We start from the raw sequence: 24,970 nt of genomic DNA on the forward strand, positions 1-24,970 counted from the left end.
GAGGGTGTATAGGCAGAGGGGAGGGGTTACACTTTTTAAAGTGTAATACTTTGTGTGGCCTCCGGAGGCAGAAGCTATACACCCAATTGTCTGGGTCTCCCAATAGGAGCTAGAAGAAAAGGAATTTACGGTAAGTAAACAAAATTCCCTTCTTTCCTGATTTGGCAGAAATCTCATCGACACAAGAAAAAACATAAGAAGGAAAAGGATGAGCCAAAGGAGGATAAGAAATCCCGAAAGAAAAAACATCACCGTCACCATCATCATCATGAATCTCATGTGGATGATCATTCTGAATCTGTTCATAATGGGACATTAGATGAAGAAGAGCCTCTTCCGGTAAGAAAATGGGGAGAAATAGAGTAACTTAAAGTGGTTTTCTGGTTACTAGTCTACTTGAACACTGAGTTTTTTTTCTTTTTTTAGTTTAAAAGTTTAAAGCTTAAAATATCACTAAAAAATGCTAGAAAAACTTATTGTAAAACCACCTTGCTGTTCATATGGTCAGTCTTTTAAACTCCACCCCTTCTGGTTTCACTTGTTTTCACCAGGTAAGATGATATAGCTGATACTCTCCTCCCATGCCGGTGCTGTTCCAGTGGTCTTGGGACTCACGTGCCTGGAGTTCACGTGATGTGACATAATGTGAACCCTGTGCCCAATCACCGCCGGCTTCTCTAGCCGTGCCTTCAGACAAATTAATCAACTGAAAGTGAATGCTGCGGCTGCCGCTAACTTCCTGTTGATTACTCCTGTATCCGAAGGCACGGCGATAGAAGCCGGCAGTGATTGGACGCAGGGCTTGCGCGATGTCACAACCTCATGTAAGCTCTGGGAACGCGAGTCCTGACACCACTGGAACAGCATCGGCACAGGAGGTTAGTATAAGCTTTTTTATTTTACTTGAGGGGAGGAAATGTGGAATCAAAGGAGTTGTCCTAATAGTGGACAACACCTCTAAATGTTTTTTTTCTGTTCACTAATGACGATCAAACACTATGATGCGCGAGTGCTCTTTATTCAAGTCTAGCAGGCTGGACACTCTTAATGGCTTGACTCGAGTAACGAGTATAATGGAAGTCAATGATTGGGCAGTACGGCTGTCCGCCCACATACAGCCAGCCATAAACATAATATAAAAATGTTACTTGGCCCCAAATAGATGTTACTGAGTGATAATTTACAATCTGCCATGGTAGTGTCTGGTACATTGTAGTGTTCATACATTGTGCCCAGGAGTTGTTCTGGAGAAATGCACAATATAAATAAAGTGGGTTTCCTTAATACAGAAATGTCAAACCTGTGGATGCTATATGTGGATTAGACTTTGCTGGAGAAGAAAAACGGGGTTAATGCTGCGCTGCCGCCTATTGAAGAGATCTCTTCATTTGGCGGCAGCGCGGCATTAATCCCGCTTTTCCTCTCCAGCACCGACTATTAACCCTCGTGGGGCTGCGGCACCCGCAAATTTCTTTACAAGCCTCTATAGGGGTTGTCACTTTCACAACCCCATTAGGTGAGTGTAATATTGTGCAGATTGTAAGTTTATATCTGCTAAGACCCTATTTGCGCTCCTTTTTCTCAGCTTTACATATGTGGATTAGACACAGAAGGGAGTGGGGCATTTTGGAGTTCCAAATTTATTTTTTGGGGGCCGCCATAGCGCTTTTCCAGAGTTTTTATGCTACCAATAAAGTGAAGATTGCCTATACAGTGGAACCTTGGTTTACGAGAACAATCCGTTCTGGGAATGTGTTCTTAAACCAAGTTACTCGTCTAGCAAAGCAAAATTTCCCATAGGAAATAATTGAAACTCAGACAATTCGTTCCACAACTTGTGCAATGTCCCATCCTGGTTCCCTATTGTGCCATTTCACACACGCACAAAGTCATATTATGCTCACCTTACCCTCTGTTCCCTTGGCGGCCTCCTGGTTCTTATAGTCCGCAGGTATGTGTATCTGGTAACCATTGCAACCGATGCAGGAGCTTCCGCTGTCAGCACTTCAACAGCAGACGTCATACGCATGAGCCACTTGCCTCTGATTGGTCAGCGCACTGCCTTTGAGAACTGCTGACAGCGGAAGCTCCTACATCGTCGCGATGGTTACCGGATACACATAACTGCGGACTACAAGAACCAGGAGGCTGCCAAGGGAACAGAGGGTAAGGTAGGTGTGTGTGTGTGTGTACTTCAAGAGCGGGTCAGAGCGCGGTGAAAGTACGGAACCGGAAGTGTGTGCGGTGAGTATTTGCTCGTACAGCAAAGCTTGCTTGTAAATAGTTAAAAATTTACAGCAAGCTTTGCTCATGTAGCGAAATACTCGTACACCAAGGTACTCGTAACCCGAGGTTTCACTGTATTTTATAGATGACGGACCAGAGTAAGGAGTTGTTGGTTTTTTGGTTTTTTTTTGTTTGATTGAGTTGAAGCTTTTATTGGGAAAATTTTACATGACATTTTAGGTCACATTTAACCTGAGCACTTACCTTGGGGTTTCCATCTATATCTCCGAATGACTTGATGCAGATAATTCCCAAGGGATCCATTCACTATAATGTGGCAGCAGTGTTACTCTGGACTCAGTCTGGCCTCTGTTCAGTTTTGTCAATTTTTTCAGAAGAGCACAAAACTGTGGTTGACCGCACTTTTATGCACCAGTGAAAAGACGGACACCGCTGGATCATAGGCCAGACTGAGTCTAAGCTGACTCCATCTGGGGTTCTATCTGAATCACGTATTAGAGATTTACAAGTAAACCTTGATGTTAGCGCTCAGTGTAGAATGCAGGATAAATGTGAGCCGAGTCTTTGGGAGGCAGAATTAACAAATCAACAGCAGGTTAAGAATTGGTTTTATTTTTTACTCAATTCACCATCCGGAATAAGTGGTAAGACGGCTTTACTCTTAGAGTTGGTGCGATTACAGCAATACCAGATTTATAATGTTGTTACATCATATTTTGAGAACTATAATTTTTCTGTATTTCTGTCAAATCTTGTGAGGGCTTGTTTTTTGCAGAATGAGTTTACTTTTTATAATTGTACCAATTTTAGTCAAATAGCGTTTTGTTTTTTTTTTTTATCACTTTCTATTCCAATTTTTGAGAGGCAGAATGAACATAAAACAACAATTTCTCTGACGCCTCATTGGGGGACACAGGACCATGGGTGTTATGCTGCCTATCCATAGGAGGACACTAAGTAGATGCAAAAGCATAGCTCCTCCTCTGCAGTATACACCCCCTGGCCGGGCCAGGCAAGCTCAGTGTTAGCTTAGTGTCTGTAGGAGGCACTTCCTTTGAAGGTTTGTTATTTTTTGAGGGCGACGGTTTCCTTTTGGCACCAATCTCCCACTACCATCAATGGGCGGGAACGTGGAGTGTCGCCTCCACGTACCCCCTCCTGCGACGCTGGATCCTGGGCTGGACGACGGGTTCCACAGACACCGATTTTCCAAAGCCCAGGGTAGATGCCTGTGCCCCTATAGCCCAATTACTCAGCCACTTTCTGCAGGCTCTGAGTTGAAGATGGCACCAATTCCTCAGCCCCTCTCTGCAGGCTCTGAGTTGAATATGACACCGACACAGCAAGCTGACTCTATTTTCACTGCCTGGAAAGCAGTGTTTTAAGGTGAGATCCCCCCTGACTGGTTTCCCAGACAAAGGGAGAAAAGACGCTGCAGGGAAGGCTCCCAGGACGTTTACAGTATTTATGTGCAAGGAGGAGAGAAGGATCCTGCACACACAGTGTTAACTTTCTCTAGCTTGCTGGCTGGAGGAGGGGGAAGTTCTGCTGTTTGCAGAAAGTGTCGCAGATAATTTCCTGGTGGCAGGGGGGAGGGCCCAGGGCTCAGGGACTCACTATTTTATTTGCTCTGTTTATTTGCTCTAGCAGAAAAGCCGGCTGATAACCACCGGTGACAAGCTGTGTGCTGACTGTAGGGAGAGGGAGGAAAACTATCAGAAGCTCCCTTCCCACCGTTTTTTTCTTTATCGTTCCTTTGGGAGACCCAGACCATGGGTGTTTAGTTTCTGCCTCCGGAGGACACACAAAGTACTACACCTAAAAGTGTAGCTCCTCCCTCTGAGCTTATACACCCCCTGGTGAGCCAGTCCCAGCCAGTTTATTGCTTTGTGTCAGGAGGCATACATCCACACATGCATTCTCATATGATTTTTTCCTTTTGGAATGAGATTGAAGAAGTGCGGGTCCACGTCTGGACCCCCGGCATGTCCCTTCTCACCCCACTGTGTCGTAAGGTTGATTTTAAAGGCTGGAGCCTTACATGCCGTGCTCCTTCACCATCCCTCCTGGGCTCTGGCTTGAAGTGGGAGCCAGCACGGTTTCCCTGCCTGGCAGGAGACCGGTCTCCATCCGCAGCCCTTCAGGACCCTGCTGGACTGGAGCACTCATCCCCAGGGACCTGGCCCTGCGTCTCAGCAGCTAAGTACCTGAGACGTTTATATTTTGGGGGTTCCTGTACTTTATTGTTGGGGAGAGTGTGCTTACTGTATTAATAGGCATTTCCGGCGGGTTCTCTAGCTGTCGCCCGAGAACCGTGCCGATGGTGCCTGCGCGTCTGCCTCGCCGCTCAAATTTAGGCCCCGGCTTTGCCGGAGGCCTAGTTTCTGTTCTCTGCCCTCGCATGTCATTCATGCAGAGGGACAGGCTCGGCTCCTCCCGGCGGCCGTTCTGCACAGGGGAGGGACACTCCCCACTGCTGTGCGTGTCTCCTCCCCTGTAGGTCTCTATGGCCCTCCAGTTCCCGCTCTCAAGCCAAGTCCCGCCCCCTCTCTTCACTCCGGTGGCCATCTTCTCAGACAGAGTTCACTCGGCGCTGGTATGCACTCTGCATCCCTGCTGAAATGCTGTGCTTGGGGGTCCGGGCTTCGGGATCTGGAGGGCACACAACACCGCTCCAGCGGTCTGGTAAGGCTACTTTCACACATCCGGATTTTTGCTCTGCAGCACAATACGGCGTTCTGCAGAAAAACCGCAACCGGCTGCGTTTTTTTTTGCATAGACTTACATTAGTGCCGTATTGTGCCGCAGGGGCTTGCATTCGGTCCGGTTTTTGCCGCATGCGGCAGATTTAGCCGATGCCGCGGCCGGATCGAACGTTCCCTGCAACGTTTTTTGCTCCGGCAAAAAACACTGCATCGCGCCGCATCCGGCCGCTGCGGCGCATTTTTCAATGCATACCTATGGAGGCCGGATGCGGCGCGATGCGGAAAAAAACGCATCCGCTCGCCGCATGCGGTTTTTTCCACTGCGCATGCTCAGTAGCATGCCGCAACCGGAAAAAAACGGACGGGCCGCATGTAAAAACTTATGCAAAAGATGCGGTGTTTTCGCCGCATCCGTTGCATAGTTTTCACAGCCGGATTGAGCCGCAGTGCTCAAACCGGATGTGTGAAAGTAGCCTAAGCCACAACCGGCTCTGGTTGTGGACCTCTGTATATACTCTCTGGGGTGCATTCTCTTGCAGAGCCACCACTCCAGCAGCATGTCTCACATGAGGAGCAAGGCTCCAAAGCTTTATTCTGTATGCGCTGCATGTAAGCTCCTGCTGCCTGAACAGAGCACCTATCCCCATTGTGATGTCTGCTCTAACTTGGCAGGGCCACAGCCTGGAGTCTCACCCCCAGTGGTCTCTCAGGCTGCTCCTGCTCCTGTGGCTGAACCCCTGGCCTGGGTAGAGTCCTTTTTCTAGGTCTATCTCCCAGTCTTTTGCTGAGTCCATGGGACTTCTGTCCAGGACTTTGTTAAATATGCATCAGCCCCCTTTGCAGGGTGCCCCTACTGCTATGGGTCCGTTAGGTTTGGAGCTCACAGAGGACTCATCAGGGCCCAGACCCCGTCCTCCTAAGAAGAGACGCAGGGTTCCCTCTCCCTCCTCCTCCCGTGGCTCTGATTCAAGAGCGGACTCGCAGGATGAGGAGGATGCCTTTACAGGGGGCTCGGAGGCTAACTCCATGTACCCCATTGATCTGTCCGAGGGTGACTCAGATCTTAGTGACTTGATTGCTTCCATTAATTCTGTACTGGATCTCAATCCGCCAGTATCAGAGGACCAACCTTCTCTGGCAGAAAAGCACCAGTTTACCTCGCCTAAGAGAGTAAAGAGTGTGTTCTTTAACCGCTCCAGTTTTCAGGCCGCTGTGACCAAACCCAGGGCCTGTCCTGACAAACGCTTCCCAAAGCGTGGTTCTGATGACCGTTTTCCCTTCCCACCTGAGGTGATCAAGGAGTGGGCTCAGTCCCCAAAGGTAGACCCTCCGGTGTCTAGGCTCTCAGCCCGGACCGTTGTCGGTGGCTGATGGCACCTCCCTTAAGGATTCCACTGACCGGCAGATTGACCTTCTGGCCAAATCCGTGTATGAAGCGGCGGGGGGCCGCGTTTTCCCCGGCTTTTGCAGCAGTGTGGGCTCTCAAGGCCATCTCTGCTTCTCTAGAGGAGATGCATTCCCTCACCAGGGACTCTATGCCCGGAATGGTTGCCTTAACTTCCCAAGCTTCAGCTTTTTCATCTTATGTTATGTCTGCCATGCTGGTGGCTTCTCACCGCACTGCGGTGGCTTCGGCTAATTCCCTCGTTATCCGCAGGGTCTTGTGGCTTCGAGAGTGGAAAGCAGATGCTTCTTTTAAGAAGTACCTTGCTGGGCTCCCTTTTGCTGGGTCCCGGCTGTTCGGTGAACAGCTGGATGAAATTAAGGAAGCTACTGGCGGGAAGAGTACTTCCATGCCACAAACCAAAACCAGGAAACCTGCCCAGGGTAGGAATCAGTCGAGGTTTCGTTCCTTTCGTTCCTCCAACTGGTCATCCTCTAAGCCCTCGGCCTCGTCCTTTAACTCAGCCAAGGACCAGAAATCCAACTGGCGCCCAACAGCGCGTCCACAGAAGACCGCAGGAGGTGCTGCCACTAAGGCAGCCTCCTCATGACTCTCTGCCCGCTCCGGCGACGTCCTTAGTCGGTGGCAGGCTCTCCCACTTTTGCGACGCTTGGTTTCAACACGTATCCGATCAGTGGGTGAGAGATATCATCTCCCACGGCTACTGGATAGAATTCTCCTCCAGCCCGCCAAACAGATTTTTTCTCTCAACTCCCCCTTGCTCCAAGGCCGCCGCCTTCTCGCAGGCCGTGGCAGCCTTGCAGGCCAACGGAGTAATTGTACCAGTTCCCTCCCCGGGAACAGTTCAGAGGTTTTTACTCAAATCTCTTCCTAGTCCCCAAAAAGGACGGTACCTTTTGGCCCATCCTGGATCTCAAGCTTCTCAACAAGCATGTTCAGGTGCGGCACTTTCGCATGGAGTCCCTGCGATCAGTCATTGCCTCAATGACCCAAGGGGATTTCCTGGCATCCATCGACATCAGAGATGCTTATCTGCATGTGCCAATTGCAGTTTCCCACCAGCGTTGGCTACGTTTTGCAATAGGGGAAGATCATTTCCAATTCGTGGCTCTCCCCTTCGGGTTAGCCACGGCCCCTCGGGTATTCACCAAGGTCATGGCAGCAATGATTGCGGTTCTGCACCTCCAGGGGGTGGCAGTGATTCCTTACCTGGACGACCTTCTAGTCAAGGCTCCATCCAGCGCAGACTGTCAGCCGAGTGTCTCGCTCACTCTCGCCACTCTAGCCCAATTCGGGTGGTTGGTCAATCTGTCCAAATCCACTCTAACTCCCACCCAGAGCCTCACGTACCTAGGGATGCAGTTTGAGGCTTTGCCGGCACTTGTGAAGTTGCCCTTAGACAAACAGCTGTCCCTCCAGCTAGCGGTGCGCTCTCTGCTGAGGCCCTGCCGTTATACCCTCAGGCGTCTGATACAGGTGCTGGGTCAAATGGTGGCGTCCATGGAGGCTGTTCCCTTTGCCCAGTTCCATCTGCGCCCCCTGCAGCTGGACATTCTCCGCTGTTGGGACAAGCGGCCTTCCTCCTTACACAGGTTAGTGGCTCTATCGCCACAGACCAGGAGCTCTCTTCAGTTGTGGCTTCGGCCCCTCTCCCTCTCCCAGGGACGCTCCTTCCTGGCCCCGTCCTGGGTGATTCTCACCACGGATGCCAGTCTATCCGGCTGAGGAGTGGTATATCTCCACCACAGAGCTCAGGGCACTTGGACTCCGTCCGAGTCAGCCCTTTCAATCAATGTGCTGGAAACCAGAGCCGTGTTTCTAGCTCTCCTAGCTTTTCACCACCTGTTGGCGGGCAGGCACATTCGAGTCCAGTCAGACAACGCGACAGCGGTTGCCTACATCAATCACCAAGGCAGGACGCGCAGCCGCCAGGCAATGTTGGAGGTACAACACATCCTTCAATGGGCGGAGGACTCCAAGTCCACCGTATCCGCAGTCCACATCCCAGGCGTGGAAAACTGGGAGGCAGATTATCTCAGCCGTCAAACCGTGGACGGTGGCGAGTGGTCCCAGCACCTGGTAGTGTTTCAGTCAATCTGCCGCAAATTGGGCACTCCGGACGTGGACCTAATGGCTTCCCGTCACAACAACAAGGTTCCTGTTTACGTGGCTCGCTCCCGCGATCCCCAGGCATTCGCCGCGGACGCTCTGGTTCAAGACTGGTCCCAGTTTCGTCTGTCCTACGTGTTTCCCCCTCTAGCTCTCTTTCCCAGAGTCCTGCACAAGATCAGAATGGAGGGCCGTCGAGTCATCCTCATTGCACCGGACTGGCCCAGGCGAGCTTGATATCCGGACCTGCTCCATCTGTCCGTAGAGATGCCGTGGCATCTCCCGGACCGTCCAGACCTGCTCTCGCAAGGTCCGTTTTTCCGCCCGAATTCTGCGGCCCTCAAATTGACGGCGTGGCTCTTGAGTCCTGGATTTTGACGGCTTCTGGTATTCCTCCTGAAGTCATCTCCACTATGACTCGGGCCCGTAAGTCTTCCGCTAAGATCTATCACAGGACTTGGAAGATTTTCCTGTCCTGGTGTCGCTCTACCGACCATCTCCCTTGGCCATTCTCCTTGCCGACCCTTCTGTCTTTTCTTCAGTCCGGTCTGCAGCTAGGACTGTCCCTCAACTCTCTCAAGGGACAAGTCTCAGCTCTGTCAGTTCTGTTCCAGCAGCGTCTCGCTCGGCTGGCTCAGGTCCGCACCTTCATGCAAGGCGCGTCTCATATCATTCCGCCTTACCGGCGGCCCTTGGATCCCTGGGACCTTAACTTGGTTCTCACGGTTTTGCAGAAACCACCCTTTGAGCCTCTTAGGGATGTTTCTTTCTCGGCTTTCACAGAAGGTGGCCTTTCTGGTAGCCATAACTCCGGCACACTACTAATTTCCCATAAGAATCAAGGAGACATGGTAAATTGAAAAATCTTTTTTCTTTTATTTTGCTCGTGAAAAAGTGAAGAAAGTGCTTTACATGCGTCCGTCGACGTTTCGGCCAATAGGCCTTCCTCAGGTCGGACAAAACTGTGTATTTACAATAGTGGAAACACAAAATAAAACAAAAAGACATTAATCAATACAGGTAATACAGGATATGTAATTTACAAAGGTATATATAAGTTGGTACATGATGGGATACAATTAGTCAATGGGGAGACCATGATACAGTGTCAGGGATATTAGTCACCATACAAAGAATATGACATGATGAAGGTGAAATTTCACCGGAGAGTGTCGGTATATTAAAGTCATATAAATACAGGGGTATACATACATTGATATATAATGGGGTACAAATGATCAAGGGGGAAACCATGATACAGTATCGGAGATAATAATCACCATACAGGGATTATGTCATAATTAAGATGTAACCTCACCAAGGAGTTAGTATAGGTAAGTAAAGATCAGGTTGGTATTATAGGCTTATAGATGAAGAAGTAGTCCTATGATAAGCGTGTGTCTGGAGTCAGTGATGGTACCAACGACGTTTCTAGTGATACTATATTTTGCTATATCAAGGGGATGGGAGTGATCAGGGATCGCTCACCTGGAGAGCAGCAGGAGAAGAAGCAAATAAAAGTAGAAGTAGATGTATTAGACCTGTAACGTAAAAGAATGATTGATAAGAATGCGTTGAGGGAAAGAAAGAAAGGGGAAGAATATATAATTGGAGTAATCATACCGTATGTTGGAACAGTAGGGTGAACACTGTTATGCACAGGAAGATCTATGTGATTCTACTGAGGGTAGTGGCTCACTCTGAAAACAAAGATATTATATAGGGGTCTATTATACGGTATAGTGAGTATTGACAGAGTAATACGAGTTCTGACATATAGCGGGGATACCTCTTGTCAATCGAGAATATTGAGTATAGTGGTCCTCTGGTGGCTGTAGTGTGACTACCAGAAAATAGGCATAGGGGGTCACCAAGTTTCGTCGACCATGACCAGAGACCTATGCGTAAAGACGAATAGAATCACAAAGGGAAACGTAGAGGAAGAGTGAAAAGCGGGAGCAGAGGAGTTATCTAATCAATCACCTGTGTTGAGGTAAGCTTCCAGCACTCTTTAATATACAAAGATAATTACGTTTCCATGTTCTACGTATATTACCATTACTTTTAGGTGCTCAGGAATCCTGTCATTCCAAGACGGCTGTAACTGTGTCATATTCCAGGTGTAAGAGAAGATAATAAGTGTCAGAAAAGGTGTCGGAAGAAAAAAAGGGGGGGAAATTTAGAATGCAACATATAACATACCTCCAAAAATAGTTCTAGGATAGGAACTGGAGGAGGAATGTGGTCAAGGGGTATGTAGAATAAGACAGGGCCTGACCCAGGTAGTAGCCTGCACAAAAGATAAACTATGAGGGATCTATGAGATATCACAGGGAATGTGCAGATAGCAAACAGAAAAGGTAATGTATACCTATGGTTCCAGTGGCTTAGGTATGGGAAAGGGTCCCGGGAGATAAGGAGAATCCGGGCGACTACCGGCTGGAAGAGGAAAATTCAGTGATTAGATCCATGTGAAAAAGTTTCCAAAAAGAGGTCTGTTGCTGTCCAGGTGAGCCACTTACCGGGTATCAGAGGTGCTGGGAAGCTGGACCGCTCGTCCTGTGAGGTGCGGCACGTATGGGAAAAGGGTGTATTTGAAGGAAATAGTGCCGCGACGTCACTTCCGGTTTCGGATGGTTTGTGCCGCGACGTCACTTCCGGTTTCGGATGAAATGTGAGAAACTTGAACAATGATGCATCGCGCATGTGCGAGAAGAAATACACATTATGGTGACCTAATGGCGTGCGTCACTACCGCTGTTTGGAGCGCGGAAGTGAGGAGGTGGATTGCCTATATCTAGGGGGCCGTTCCCAATGATCAGGACGGATGTGCAGCTCCAGTGCTCGGACCAGTGATAGACTGAAAAGGCTGGGGGTGTGGCATGCGTGCTTTACCCTGAAAGTGATGCTAGTTCTGTAAACAAGGGGAAAAGGGAATAAAAGGAAAATCATTAGTACATAGATGAATTGAACGGTACATATATATGACATGTAATAAATGTACATAATAGAGGGAAAAGGTAACACCGTGTACACTGGCCAAATGTTATCAGAAACTTGATAAATAAGTAATGGTAATAATAGAGTATTCATCATAAGGCGAGTATGTCATGTGGATTGGAAAAAAGCCTATAGGGGCCCAGGAAAAACATATGCAGAAAATTGTTAGGTATGTGAGTGGAATGATCAATGCACTACAAAATTTGTAGTAGTGAACTGACACAGTGTCAACGGTGTTATCCTACATTGTATGAATAAATGCAGCAATAATGAAAAAAACATCGTTATGATTACCAGATGGTGAGCCACAGTAAACATACAGGTACTGACCTGCACACGTATATAGAGGAAAAAAGGACATATGATTATCATAAGCATAAAATGACCGTAAAACACATGTAACTGTTGACCTCAGTAACCGAGTTCATATTTGCGATTTAAACCATGGGGTTCAAGGGTACCCAAGGTAAAAATCCAACGAGCTTCTCTTTCGCGAAGTAACCTAACCCTATCCCCGCCCCTACGATTAATGCCCACATGGTCAATGACCTGAAATCTCAGTTGAGAAATTTACGGTCATTTTATGCTTATGATAATCATATGTCCTTTTTTCCTCTATATACGTGTGCAGGTCAGTACCTGTATGTTTACTGTGGCTCACCATCTGGTAATCATAACGATGTTTTTTTCATTATTGCTGCATTTATTCATACAATGTAGGATAACACCGTTGACACTGTGTCAGTTCACTACTACAAATTTTGTAGTGCATTGATCATTCCACTCACATACCTAACAATTTTCTGCATATGTTTTTCCTGGGCCCCTATAGGCTTTTTTCCAATCCACATGACATACTCGCCTTATGATGAATACTCTATTATTTCCATTACTTATTTATCAAGTTTCTGATAACATTTGGCCAGTGTACACGGTGTTACCTTTTCCCTCTATTATGTACATTTATTACATGTCATATATATGTACCGTTCAATTCATCTATGTACTAATGATTTTCCTTTTATTCCCTTTTCCCCTTGTTTACAGAACTACATCACTTTCAGGGTAAAGCACGCATGCCACACCCCCAGCCTTTTCAGTCTATCACTGGTCCGAGCACTGGAGCTGCACATCCATCCGTCCTGATCATTGGGAACGGCCCCCTAGATATGGGCAATCCACCTCCTCACTTCCGCGCTCCAAACAGCGGTAGTGACGCACGCCATTAGGTCACCATAATGTGTATTTCTTCTCGCACATGCGCGATGCATCATTGTTCAAGTTTCTCACATTTCATCCGAAACCGGAAGTGACGTCGCGGCACAAACCATCCGAAACCGGAAGTGACGTCGCGGCACTATTTCCTTCAAATACACCCTTTTCCCATACGTGCCGCACCTCACAGGACGAGCGGTCCAGCTTCCCAGCACCTCTGATACCCGGTAAGTGGCTCACCTGGACAGCAACAGACCTCTTTTTGGAAACTTTTTCACATGGATCTAATCACTGAATTTTCCTCTTCCAGCCGGTAGTCGCCCGGATTCTCCTTATCTCCCGGGACCCTTTCCCATACCTAAGCCACTGGAACCATAGGTATACATTACCTTTTCTGTTTGCTATCTGCACATTCCCTGTGATATCTCATAGATCCCTCATAGTTTATCTTTTGTGCAGGCTACTACCTGGGTCAGGCCCTGTCTTATTCTACATACCCCTTGACCACATTCCTCCTCCAGTTCCTATCCTAGAACTATTTTTGGAGGTATGTTATATGTTGCATTCTAAATTTCCCCCCCTTTTTTTCTTCCGACACCTTTTCTGACACTTATTATCTTCTCTTACACCTGGAATATGACACAGTTACAGCCGTCTTGGAATGACAGGATTCCTGAGCACCTAAAAGTAATGGTAATATACGTAGAACATGGAAACGTAATTATCTTTGTATATTAAAGAGTGCTGGAAGCTTACCTCAACACAGGTGATTGATTAGATAACTCCTCTGCTCCCGCTTTTCACTCTTCCTCTACGTTTCCCTTTGTGATTCTATTCGTCTTTACACATAGGTCTCTGGTCATGGTCGACGAAACTTGGTGACCCCCTATGCCTATTTTCTGGTAGTCACACTACAGCCACCAGAGGACCACTATACTCAATATTCTCGATTGACAAGAGGTATCCCCGCTATATATGTCAGAACTCTTATTACTCTGTCAATACTCACTATACCGTATAATAGACCCCTATATAATATCTTTGTTTTCAGAGTGAGCCACTACCCTCAGTAGAATCACATAGATTTTCCTGTGCATAACAGTGTTCACCCTACTGTTCCAACATACGGTATGATTACTCCAATTATATATTCTTCCCCTTTCTTTCTTTCCCTCAACGCATTCTTATCAATCATTCTTTTACGTTACAGGTCTAATACATCTACTTCTACTTTTATTTGCTTCTTCTCCTGCTGCTCTCCAGGTGAGCGATCCCTGATCACTCCCATCCCCTTGATATAGCAAAATATAGTATCACTAGAAACGTCGTTGGTACCATCACTGACTCCAGACACACGCTTATCATAGGACTACTTCTTCATCTATAAGCCTATAATACCAACCTGATCTTTACTTACCTATACTAACTCCTTGGTGAGGTTACATCTTAATTATGACATAATCCCTGTATGGTGATTATTATCTCCGATACTGTATCATGGTTTCCCCCTTGATCATTTGTACCCCATTATATATCAATGTATGTATACCCCTGTATTTATATGAATTTAATATACCGACACTCTCCGGTGAAATTTCACCTTCATCATGTCATATTCTTTGTATGGTGACTAATATCCCTGACACTGTTTCATGGTCTCCCCATTGACTAATTGTATCCCATCATGTACCAACTTATATATACCTTTGTAAATTACATATCCTGTATTACCTGTATTGATGTCTTTTTGTTTTATTTTGTGTTTCCACTATTGTAAATACACAGTTTTGTCCAACCTGAGGAAGGCCTATTGGCCGAAACGTCGGCGGACGCATGTAAAGCACTTTCTTCACTTTTTTACGAGCAAAATAAAAGAAAAAAGATTTTTCAATTTACCATGTCTCCTTGATTCTTATGGATGGGAAATTTAGTAGTGTGCCGGAGTTATTTCATTTTTACTGACTGTCTTTCTCCAGAGCACCTACACAAGGTGAGGCGAGGTCTTTTTCTTACAAATTTCTGGTAGCCATAACTTCTCTCAGGAGAGTCTCTGATTTGGCTGCGCTCGCCTCAGAGTCACCTTTTTTTAGTTTTTCATCAAGACAAGGTGGTTCTCCGTCCGACTCCGGACTTTCTTCCTAAGGTGGTCTCTCCCTTCCACCTTAACCAGGACATTACTTTGCCGTCCTTCTGTCCGGCTCCTGTTCATCGCTTTGAAAAAGCGCTGCATACTCTAGATCTGGTGCGTGCTCTCCGGATCTGTGTCTCGCACCGCTGCGATTAGGCGGTGCACCTCTCTTTTTGTGCTAACCACAGGTCGGCGCAAGGGCCTCCCTGCTTCTAAGCCGACCTTAGCCCGTTGGATTAGGTCGACCATTTCGGACGCCTACCAGAGTACTCAGGTGCCTCCCCCGCCGGGGATCAAGGCACATTCGACCAGAGCTGTCGGTGCCTCTTGGGCTTTCAGGCACCAGGCTACGGCTCAACAAGTCTGTCAGGCTGCCACTTGGTCTAGCCTGCACACCTTTTCGAAGCACTACCAAGTGCATGCTCATGCTTCGGCAGATGCGAGCTTGGGCAGACGCATCCTTCAGGTGGCTGTCGCCCATTTGTGAAGTTAGGTTCGGCCTACTTCTTAGTTTTTCTGTTTATTTCCCACCCAGGGACTGCTTTGGAACGTCCCATGGTCTGGGTCTCCCAAAGGAACGATAAAGAAAAAGAGAATTTCTTTGTCGCTCCATTGGGAGACCCAGACAATTGGGTGTATAGGCTATGCCTCCGGAGGCCGCACAAAGTATTACACTAAAAGTGTAAAGCCCCTCCCCTTCTGCCTATACACCCCCCGTGCTCCCACGGGCTCCTCAGTTTTTTGCTTTGTGCGAAGGAGGCAGACATGCACGCACAGCTCCACAGATTGGTCAGCAGCAGCTGCTGACTATATCGGATGGAAGAAAAGTGGGCCCATATAGGGCCCCCAGCATGCTCCCTTCTCACCCCACTCTTGTCGGCGGTGTGGTTAAGGTTGAGGTATCCATTGCGGGTACGGAGGCTGGAGCCCACATGCTGTTTTCCTTCCCCATCCCCCTCAGGGCTCTGGGTGAAGTGGGATCCTATCGGTCTCCAGGCACTGAGACCGTGCTTCATCCACAACTCCTGTGGAGCCTGCTGGATAGGAGCCGGGTATCGTTCAGGGACATGGCCCTGCTACTTGGAGGTACTCTGTATCCCTGTGGGGACAGCGCACAGCAACACTCCAGCTTTGCTGGGTGTGCTAGTGCACCGGGGACCGCGGCGCTGACCGGGTTAATATGTGCCATTACACACTCAGCGTTGCTGAGTGTGTTTATGTATAGGGACTGCCGCACTGACCGCCGCTGCCTTGGAAACACCGCGGCGCGGCTGGGACTTGTAGTGCGCCGGGGACTTCCACGCCGGCCGCGCTTTTACGGCGGCCGCGTTTATTACTAGAGTCCCCGGCTTTTTGCGGCCTAGTTTCCTTTCTTCCCACCCCCAGCCCTGACAGGCAGGGGAAGGGCGGGACGCTGCACAGAACGAGCAGCACTGAGGGCTGGAGCATGCTTTGCATACTCCACCCCTCTCACTGTGCACAGTGCGGGCACCAGTTCCCGCACTTTCTGGGTCACGCCCACGGCTCCCTCCTCTCCTCAGGACGCCGGCAGCCATTCCTGTCAGCTCCTCGGACGCTGCAGAGGGGGACAAAGTCTGGGAGACCCAGGCAGGGACTCTGGTGGCCTCACAACCGCTTTAAGCGGGTGGTAAGCAGCACCTGTGGTGCTAGCCCCATTGTGCAGTAGTGTAACATTATATGTTTATGGTATATATATTTTACACTGTATGGTGCACAGTTGATTTCTGGCTATATACCCTATTGTGTTGCTCAGGGAAGATAATAGCATGGCGCCCACGAAATGCAGGGGTGCCAAAACACAGGCTTTTTATGCTGCCTGCGCCGCATGTACGACCCCGCTACCGGCAGGTTCCACTGACCCTCATTGTGTGCACTGTTCGGCCCCTGTGGCACTTACTCAGCCAGAGCCTCTGCTAAGAGGGGCCCAGGGGGAGCCACCTGCTGACACTGTCCAGGTGACGGGGACGGAGTTTGCAAAACTCTCTGAGACTATGGCTAAGATACTAGAAGCCTTGCAGTCCAGGCCGGTATCTCAGCACAGGGACTCTGTTGAATCTTTGTTCCCTGGCCCACCTCAGTTGGACCAACAATGTCCTCCCGGGGTATCTCATGGGTCCCAGGCTGAGGGTTCTGACACAGACCCCAGCCCCAGGCCGACTAAGCGAGCTCGCTTAGAATTTCCCTCGACATCATCATATTATGCAGGGTCTCAGAGGGGGGAATCTCTGGTTGATGAAGCGGAGACAGTTGATCAGGATTCTGATCCTGAGGCCGCTCTCAATCTTGATACTCCTGACGGGGACGCCATAGTGAACGATCTTATTGCGTCCATCAATCTAATGCTGGATATTTCTCCCTCAGCTCCTCCGGCGGAGGAGTCGGCTTCTCAGCAGGAGAAATTCCGTTTCAGGTTTCCCAAGCGTACACCGAGTATGTTTCTGGACCACTCTGATTTCAGAGAGGCAGTCCAGAATCACCATGCTTGTCCTGATAAGCGTTTTTCTAAGCGCCTTAAGGATACACGTTATCCTTTTCCCCCTGACGTGGTCAAAAGTTGGTCTCAGTGTCCCAAAGTGGATCCTCCAATCTCCAGACTGGCAGCTAGATCCATACTGGCAGTGGAAGATGGGGCGTCACTCAAAGATGCCACTGACAGGCAGATGGAGCTCTGGTTGAAATCCATCTATGAAGCTATCGGCGCTTCTTTTGCCCCAGCATTCGCAGCCGTATGGGCGCTACAAGCTATCTCAGCAGGTCAAGTGCAAATTGACGCAGCCACACGCACGTCCGCGCCACAGGTGGCGTCCATAACCACTCAGACGTCGGCATTTGCGTCTTACGCTATTAATGCTGTCCTGGACTCTGCGAGCCGTACGGCGGTTGCAGCCGCCAATTCGGTGGTACTACGCAGGGCCTTGTGGCTACGGGAATGGAAGGCAGATTCTGCTTCCAAAAAGCGCTTAACCAGTTTGCCAATTTCTGGCGACCGATTGTTTGGCGAGCGTTTGGATGAAATCATCAAACAATCCAAGGGAAAGGATACATCCTTACCCCAGCCCAAACCGAACATACCCCAACAGAGGAGGGGGCAGTCGAGGTTTCGGTCCTTTCGGGGCGCGGGCAGGTCCCAATTCTCCTCGTCCAAAAGGCCTCAGAAAGATCAAAGGAACTCTGATGCATGGCGGTCTAAGTCACGTCCTAAAAAGACCACCGGAGGTGCCGCTACCAAAGCGGCCTTCTCATGACTTTCGGCCTCCTCACTCCGCATCCTCGGTCGGTGGCAGGCTCTCCCGCTTTTGCGACACCTGGCTGCCACGGGTAAAAGACCGTTGGGTGAGAGACATTCTGTCTCACGGTTACAAAATAGAGTTCACCTCTCGTCCCCCGACTCGATTCTTCAGGTCATCCCCGCCTCCCGAGCGAGCCGAGGCTCTTCTGCAGGCGCTGGGCACTCTGAAGGCAGAAGGAGTGGTGGTCCCTGTTCCTCTTCAGCAACAGGGCCACGGTTTTTACTCCAACTTGTTTGTGGTCCCAAAGAAGGACGGGTCTTTCCGTCCTGTCCTGGACCTGAAACTTCTCAACAAACACGTAAAGACCAGGCGGTTCCGGATGGAATCCCTCCGCTCCGTCATCGCCTCAATGTCCCAAGGAGATTTCCTTGCATCGATCGATATCAAAGATGCTTATCTCCACGTACCGATTGCTCCAGAGCACCAGCGCTTCTTGCGCTTCGCCATAGAAAACGAACACCTGCAGTTCGTGGCACTGCCGTTCGGCTTGGCAACAGCCCCACGGGTTTTCACCAAGGTTATGGCTACTGTAGTAGCGGTCCTCCACTCTCAGGGTCACTCGGTGATCCCGTACTTGGACGATCTGTTGATCAAGGCACCCTCTCAAGAGGCATGCCAACACAGCCTCGACGCTACCCTGGAGACTCTCCAGAGTTTCGGGTGGATCATCAATTTTCCAAAGTCAAATCTGACACCGGCCCAATCGCTGACATACCTTGGCATGGGGTTTCATACCCTCTCAGCGATAGTGAAGCTTCCGCTGATCAAGCAGCGGTCACTACAGAAAGGGGTACAATCTCTCCTTCAAGGCCAGTCACACCCCTTGAGGCGCCTCATGCACTTCCTGGGGAAGATGGTGGCAGCAATGGAGGCAGTCCCTTTCACGCAGTTTCACCTGCGTCCTCTTCAATGGGACATCCTACGCAAATGGGACAGGAAGCCGACGTCCCTCGACAGGAACGTCTCCCTCGCTCAGGCGACCAAAGCTTCCCTTCGGTGGTGGCTTCTTCCCACTTCATTATCGAAGGGGAAATCCTTCCTACCCCCATCCTGGGAGGTGGTCACGACGGACGCGAGTCTGTCATGGTGGGGAGCGGTTTTTCTCCACCACAGGGCTCAGGGTACGTGGACCCAGCAAGAGTCCTCGCTTCAGATCAATGTTCTGGAAATACGGGCAGTGTATCTTGCCCTGAAAGCGTTCCAGTAGTGGCTGGAAGGCAAGCAGATCCGAATTCAGTCGGACAATTCCACAGCGGTGGCATACATCAACCACCAAGGCGGCACACGCAGTCGGCAAGCCTTCCAGGAAGTCCGGCGGATTTTGATGTGGGTGGAAGCCACGGCCTCCACCATCTCTGCAGTTCACATCCCAGGCGCGGAAAACTGGGAAGCAGATTATCTCAGTCGCCAGGGCATGGACGCAGGGGAATGGTCCCTTCACCCGGACGTGTTTCAGGAGATCTGTTGCCGCTGGGGGGTGCCGGACGTCGACCTCATGGCGTCCCGGCACAACAACAAGGTACCGACGTTCATGGCACGGTCTCAAGATCCCAGAGCTCTGGCGGCAGACGCCTTAGTTCAGGATTGGTCGCAGTTTCAGTTCCCTTATGTGTTTCCTCCGTTGGCACTGTTGCCCAGAGTGTTACGCAAGATCAGGGCCGACTGCCGCCGCGTCATCCTCGTCGCTCCAGACTGGCCGAGGCGGTCGTGGTACCCGGATCTGTGGCATCTCACGGTCGGCCAACCGTGGGCACTACCAGACCGACCAGACTTGCTATCTCAAGGGCCGTTTTTCCATCTGAATTCTGCGGCCCTCAACCTGACTGTGTGGCCATTGAGTCCTGGATCCTAGCGTCTTCAGGGTTATCTCAAGACGTCATTGCCACTATGAGACAGGCTAGGAAACCAACGTCCGCCAAGATCTACCACAGGACGTGGACAATTTTCCTGTCGTGGTGCTCTGCTCAGGGTTTTTCTCCCTGGCCTTTTGCCTTGCCCACTTTTCTGTCCTTCCTTCAATCTGGACTGGAAAAGGGTTTGTCGCTCGGCTCCCTTAAGGGACAAGTCTCAGCGCTCTCTGTGTTTTTCCAGAAGCGCCTAGCCAGACTTCCACAGGTACGCACGTTCCTGCAGGGGGTTTGTCACATCGTTCCTCCTTACAAGCGGCCGTTAGAACCCTGGGATCTGAACAGGGTGCTGATGGTTCTTCAGAAACCACCATTCGAGCCAATGAGAGATATTTCTCTCTCACGCCTTTCGCAGAAAGTGGTTTTTCTAGTAGCAGTCACTTCACTTCGGAGAGTGTCTGAGCTAGCAGTGCTGTCATGCAAAGCCCCTTTCCTGGTGTTTCACCAGGACAAGGTGGTTCTGCGTCCGGTTCCGGAATTTCTCCCTAAAGTGGTATCCCCCTTTCATCTCAATCAGGATATCTCCTTACCTTCTTTTTGTCCTCATCCGGTTCACCAATGTGAAAAGGATTTGCACTTGTTAGATCTGGTGAGAGCACTCAGGCTCTACATTTCTCGGACGGCGCCCCTGCGCCGCTCGGATGCACTCTTTGTCCTTGTCGCTGGCCAGCGTAAAGGGTCACAGGCTTCCAAATCAACCCTGGCTCGGTGGATCAAGGAACCAATTCTCGAAGCTTACCGTTCTGCTGGGCTTCCGGTTCCCTCAGGGCTGAAGGCCCATTCTACCAGAGCCGTGGGTGCGTCCTGGGCTTTGAGGCACCAGGCTACGGCTCAGCAGGTGTGTCAGGCGGCTACCTGGTCGAGCCTGCACACTTTCACGAAACACTATCAGGTGCATACCTATGCTTCGGCGGATGCCAGCCTAGGTAGACGAGTCCTTCAGGCGGCGGTTGCCCACCTGTAGGAAGGGGCCGTTTTACGGCCCTATCACGAGGTATTATTTTACCCACCCAGGGACTGCTTTTGGACGTCCCAATTGTCTGGGTCTCCCAATGGAGCGACAAAGAAGAAGGGAATTTTGTTTACTTACCGTAAATTCCTTTTCTTCTAGCTCCAATTGGGAGACCCAGCACCCGCCCCTGTTTTTTTGTGTGTACACATGTTGTTCATGTTGAATGGTTTCAGTTCTCCGATATTCCTTCGGATTGATTTTACTTTAAACCAGTTTATAATTCTTTTCCTCCTTCTTGCTTTTGCACCAAAACTGAGGAGCCCGTGGGAGCACGGGGGGTGTATAGGCAGAAGGGGAGGGGCTTTACACTTTTAGTGTAATACTTTGTGCGGCCTCCGGAGGCATAGCCTATACACCCAATTGTCTGGGTCTCCCAATTGGAGCTAGAAGAAAAGGAATTTACGGTAAGTAAACAAAATTCCCTTCTTTGTTTACTTACCATAAATTCTTTTTCTTACAGTTCCGTATTGGGAGACCCAGCACCCTCCCTGTTGCCTGTTGGCAAGTTCTTGTTCCGCGTGTTATCACCGGCTGTTGTTGTGGACAGAGTCTCCGGTTGTTCAGGCTCTTGTTCTGTTCTACTTGTGGGTGGCTATTCTCCTTCAGCTTTTGCACTAAACTGGCTGGGGCTGGCTCACCAGGGGGTGTATAAGCTCAGAGGGAGGAGCTACACGATTGAGTGTAGTACTTTGTGTGTCCTCCGGAGGCAGAAGCTAAACACCCATGGTCTGGGTCTCCCAATACGGAACTATAAGAAAAAGAATTTATGGTAAGTAAACAAAATTCTCTTTTTTTTTTTTTTTTTACTACTAGCTTTTTTCTCAGTAATCCACTCGCTCCAAACAGCAGGAGTGATAATACCTGTCCCAGACGACAAGAAGTTCGGGGGTTTTTATTCCAACCTCTTTGTGGTTCCCAAAAAGGATGGGTCAGTTCGACCCCTCCTGGACCTCAAACACCTAAACAAACATGTGCACGTACGGAGATTCAGAATGGTGTCCCTAAGGTCCATTATTGCATCCATGGTCGAAGGGGAATTCCTCGCCTCCATAGACATCAAGGACGCGTACCTGCACATACCCATCGCCCCAGATCACCAAAAGTTCCTCCGCTTCGCAATTCAGGACTCCCACTTTCAATTCATAGCTCTACCCTTCGGCCTTGCCACCGCACCAAGGGTCTTCACCAAAGTCATGGCGGCCGCCATGAGCGTCCTTCACGCCAGGGGAGTAGTCGTTCTCCCTTACTTGGACGACCTCCTCATTAAGGCCCCCTCCTTCCGCGACTGCTCAACCAGCGTACAGATCACTGTGGACACCCTATCCCGCTTAGGGTGGCTAGTGAATCTGGACAAATCATCCCCGATCCCATCACGATCCATCACCTTCCTGGGCATGTCCCTGGACACCCGTCGGGGCTTGATCCTTCTCCCTCAGGACAAGGCGTTCGTAATTACCTCTGCTGTCTGCTGCTTTCATTCAGCGCTGTGTCTGTGACAGTCGCGGCTGGATGGAAGCAGCGCAGGACGTCGGACCTGTGGATTACGCCGGAGCTTTGTTTGGGGGGGGTTAATAAAATGGTGAACGAGGCTTGTTGGTTTTATTTAAAATAAAGGATTTTTCGGTGTCTGTGTTTTACTCACTTTACTTACGGGTTGATCATGTCAGCTGTCTCATAGACGCTGCCATGATCAAGCCTGGAGTTAATGGCGATGATCCACCACCATTAACCCCTTGTATTACCTTGCCACCACTGCTACACGGTGGCAAGAAGAGCCGAGGACACTCCGGTAGTGCCGCATAATGCATGCGACAGTGTCGGGGCAGCTGCGGCTGATATTCTCGGCTGCGGGAGGGGGAGTGAGGCGGGGGACATTATCCCTGCCCCTCTCCCTCCCCAGCCTGAGAATACCGGGCCGCCGCTGTGTGCTTACCTCGGCTGGACGGTAAATATGCAGCGGAGCCCACGTTCTTTTTTTTTTTTTTTTTTTTTTTTTTTTTTCTATATTTCCGTTTTCTTTCTATGTGTGTTCTATGTGTCTGTGATGTCTGTGTCTGTGATGTGTGTGTGTTTACTCTCTGCACGGCTTCCTCTTCCTGTAATGACATCACTTCCCTGCAAAACCGCAGACAGGCGATGCACATTACCGGAGGTAAACCGCGAAATACCGCAGGGAATAACGCAGGAAAACGCAGTGAACCACACAGAATTTGCTGCCTGCGTTATTCCCTGCGGGATTTCATGATTAACATTGAGTCAATGGAGTGAAATCCCGCAGCGATGTGCGGAAAAGAAGTGACATGAAGCTGTCAAATTCCGCCCAGTGCGCACAGGATTTTTTTTCTCCATAGGATTTGCTGGTGATTCACTGCAGAGATGTTATGAACATTTTCTGCAGCGAAACATGCAGCAAATCCGCGGAAAATCCGCGGCAAAATCCGGTAAGTGCGCACATAGCCTTAAAGGGCAGGTCTCAGCGCTCTCAATCTTCTACCAAGTCAAGACCTTCCTCCAGGGCGTTTCCCATCTAGTTCCCCCGTACAAACAGCCGCTGGAACCATGGGACCTCAACCTCGTTCTGGACGGTCTCCAGAGGTTTCCCTTTGAACCCCTCAAGGAATCCTCCCTTGCTCTTCTGTCCTGGAAGGTAACATTCTTGGTGGCAATTATGTCCATCAGACGGGTTTCGGAGCTGGCAGCACTCTCTTGCTGCGAGCCTTTTCTGATCTTTCACCAGGACAAGGTGGTTCTGCGTCCCCTTCCGGATTTCCTTCCAAAGGTTCCTAACCCGTTTCATTTGAACGAGGACATTGTCCTGCCTTCCTTTTGTCCACACCCGGTTCATAGGGTGGAAAGATCTCTGCATTCGTTAGACCTTGTCAGAGCTCTCAGATATTACATATCCAGGACAGCCCCCTTTAGGAAAACGGACTCTTTGTTCGTCATTCCTGAGAGGCCTAAGAAGGGACAGGCAGCTTCAAAGGCGACGCTGGCTCGCTGGATTCGCTTTGCGATCCAGGAAGTGTACCGCTTGCAACTCAAGCCCATTCCTAGTGGGCTGCGGGCTCATTCCACGCAAGCATTTGGCGCTTCGTGGGCCATATGGCATCAGGCTTCAGTGGAACAGGTGTGTAAGGCTGAGACCTGGTCTAGCCTACATACGTTTTCAAAGCATTACAGAGTCCATACCCAGGTTTCAACTGAGGCAAATCTGGGTAGGAAAATTCTGCAAACTGCAGTAGAGCACCTCTCTCAGTAGGCGCCCCAGGCTGTCTGGGACTGGTTCCTAGTCCTTGGGTTGTGTTGTCTTCTTTTATGTTACCCACCCATGGACTGCTTTAGGATGTTCCATGGTCCTGTGTCCCCCAATGAGGCGTCAGAGAAAAACGGATTTTTGTGTACTCACCGTAAAATCGTTTTCTCTTAGCTATCATTGGGGGACACAGCACCCACCCTGTTGCCCTGTTGGGCCTTGGTTCTCTCAGTACCTTATTTGGTTATGACTCTTTTTTTTTTTTTCTCATGTTCCTCTGTTGAGGTAAGTTTTTACTGTTTTTTTCTCCTACTGCTTGTGTACTAAAACTGAGCTTGCCTGGCCCGGCCAGGGGGTGTACACTGCAGAGTAGGAGCTATGCTTTTGCATCTACTTAGTGTCCTCCAATGGATAGGTAGCATAACACCCATGGTCCTGTGTCCCCCAATGATGGCTAAGAGAAAACGATTTTACGGTGAGTACACAAAAATCTGTTTTTAAATACTGTATTTTGTTTTTCACTATGTGGTAAAAACTATTTGGTTTATTGTTCGGGTCAGTACCATTACAGTGATACCACATAAATGTCTTTGTTTTGCCACTTTTACATAATAAAGACCATCCTAAATGAAATAAGAATTGGTTTTGCACCAGTATATTCTAAGAGCTGTAGCTTTT

The 24,970-nt window shown here is 49.5% G+C and overlaps 1 protein-coding gene across 2 annotated transcripts in view; it reads left to right on the forward strand.

Annotated features, from left to right (window-relative positions):
* The window catches only part of AP3D1 (adaptor related protein complex 3 subunit delta 1), a 240,225-nt gene that overhangs the window by 190,834 nt on the left and 24,421 nt on the right, over positions 1 to 24,970 (forward strand). For both annotated transcript variants that reach the window (XM_075352591.1, XM_075352592.1), the window contains exon 26: positions 169 to 339. In XM_075352591.1, the coding sequence (XP_075208706.1) occupies positions 169 to 339 (171 nt within the window). The remainder of the gene's footprint in view (positions 1 to 168; positions 340 to 24,970) is intronic.

The sequence above is a fragment of the Anomaloglossus baeobatrachus genome, chromosome 1, assembly GCF_048569485.1.
Source record: "Anomaloglossus baeobatrachus isolate aAnoBae1 chromosome 1, aAnoBae1.hap1, whole genome shotgun sequence".
NCBI classification, from domain to species: domain Eukaryota; kingdom Metazoa; phylum Chordata; class Amphibia; order Anura; family Aromobatidae; genus Anomaloglossus; species Anomaloglossus baeobatrachus.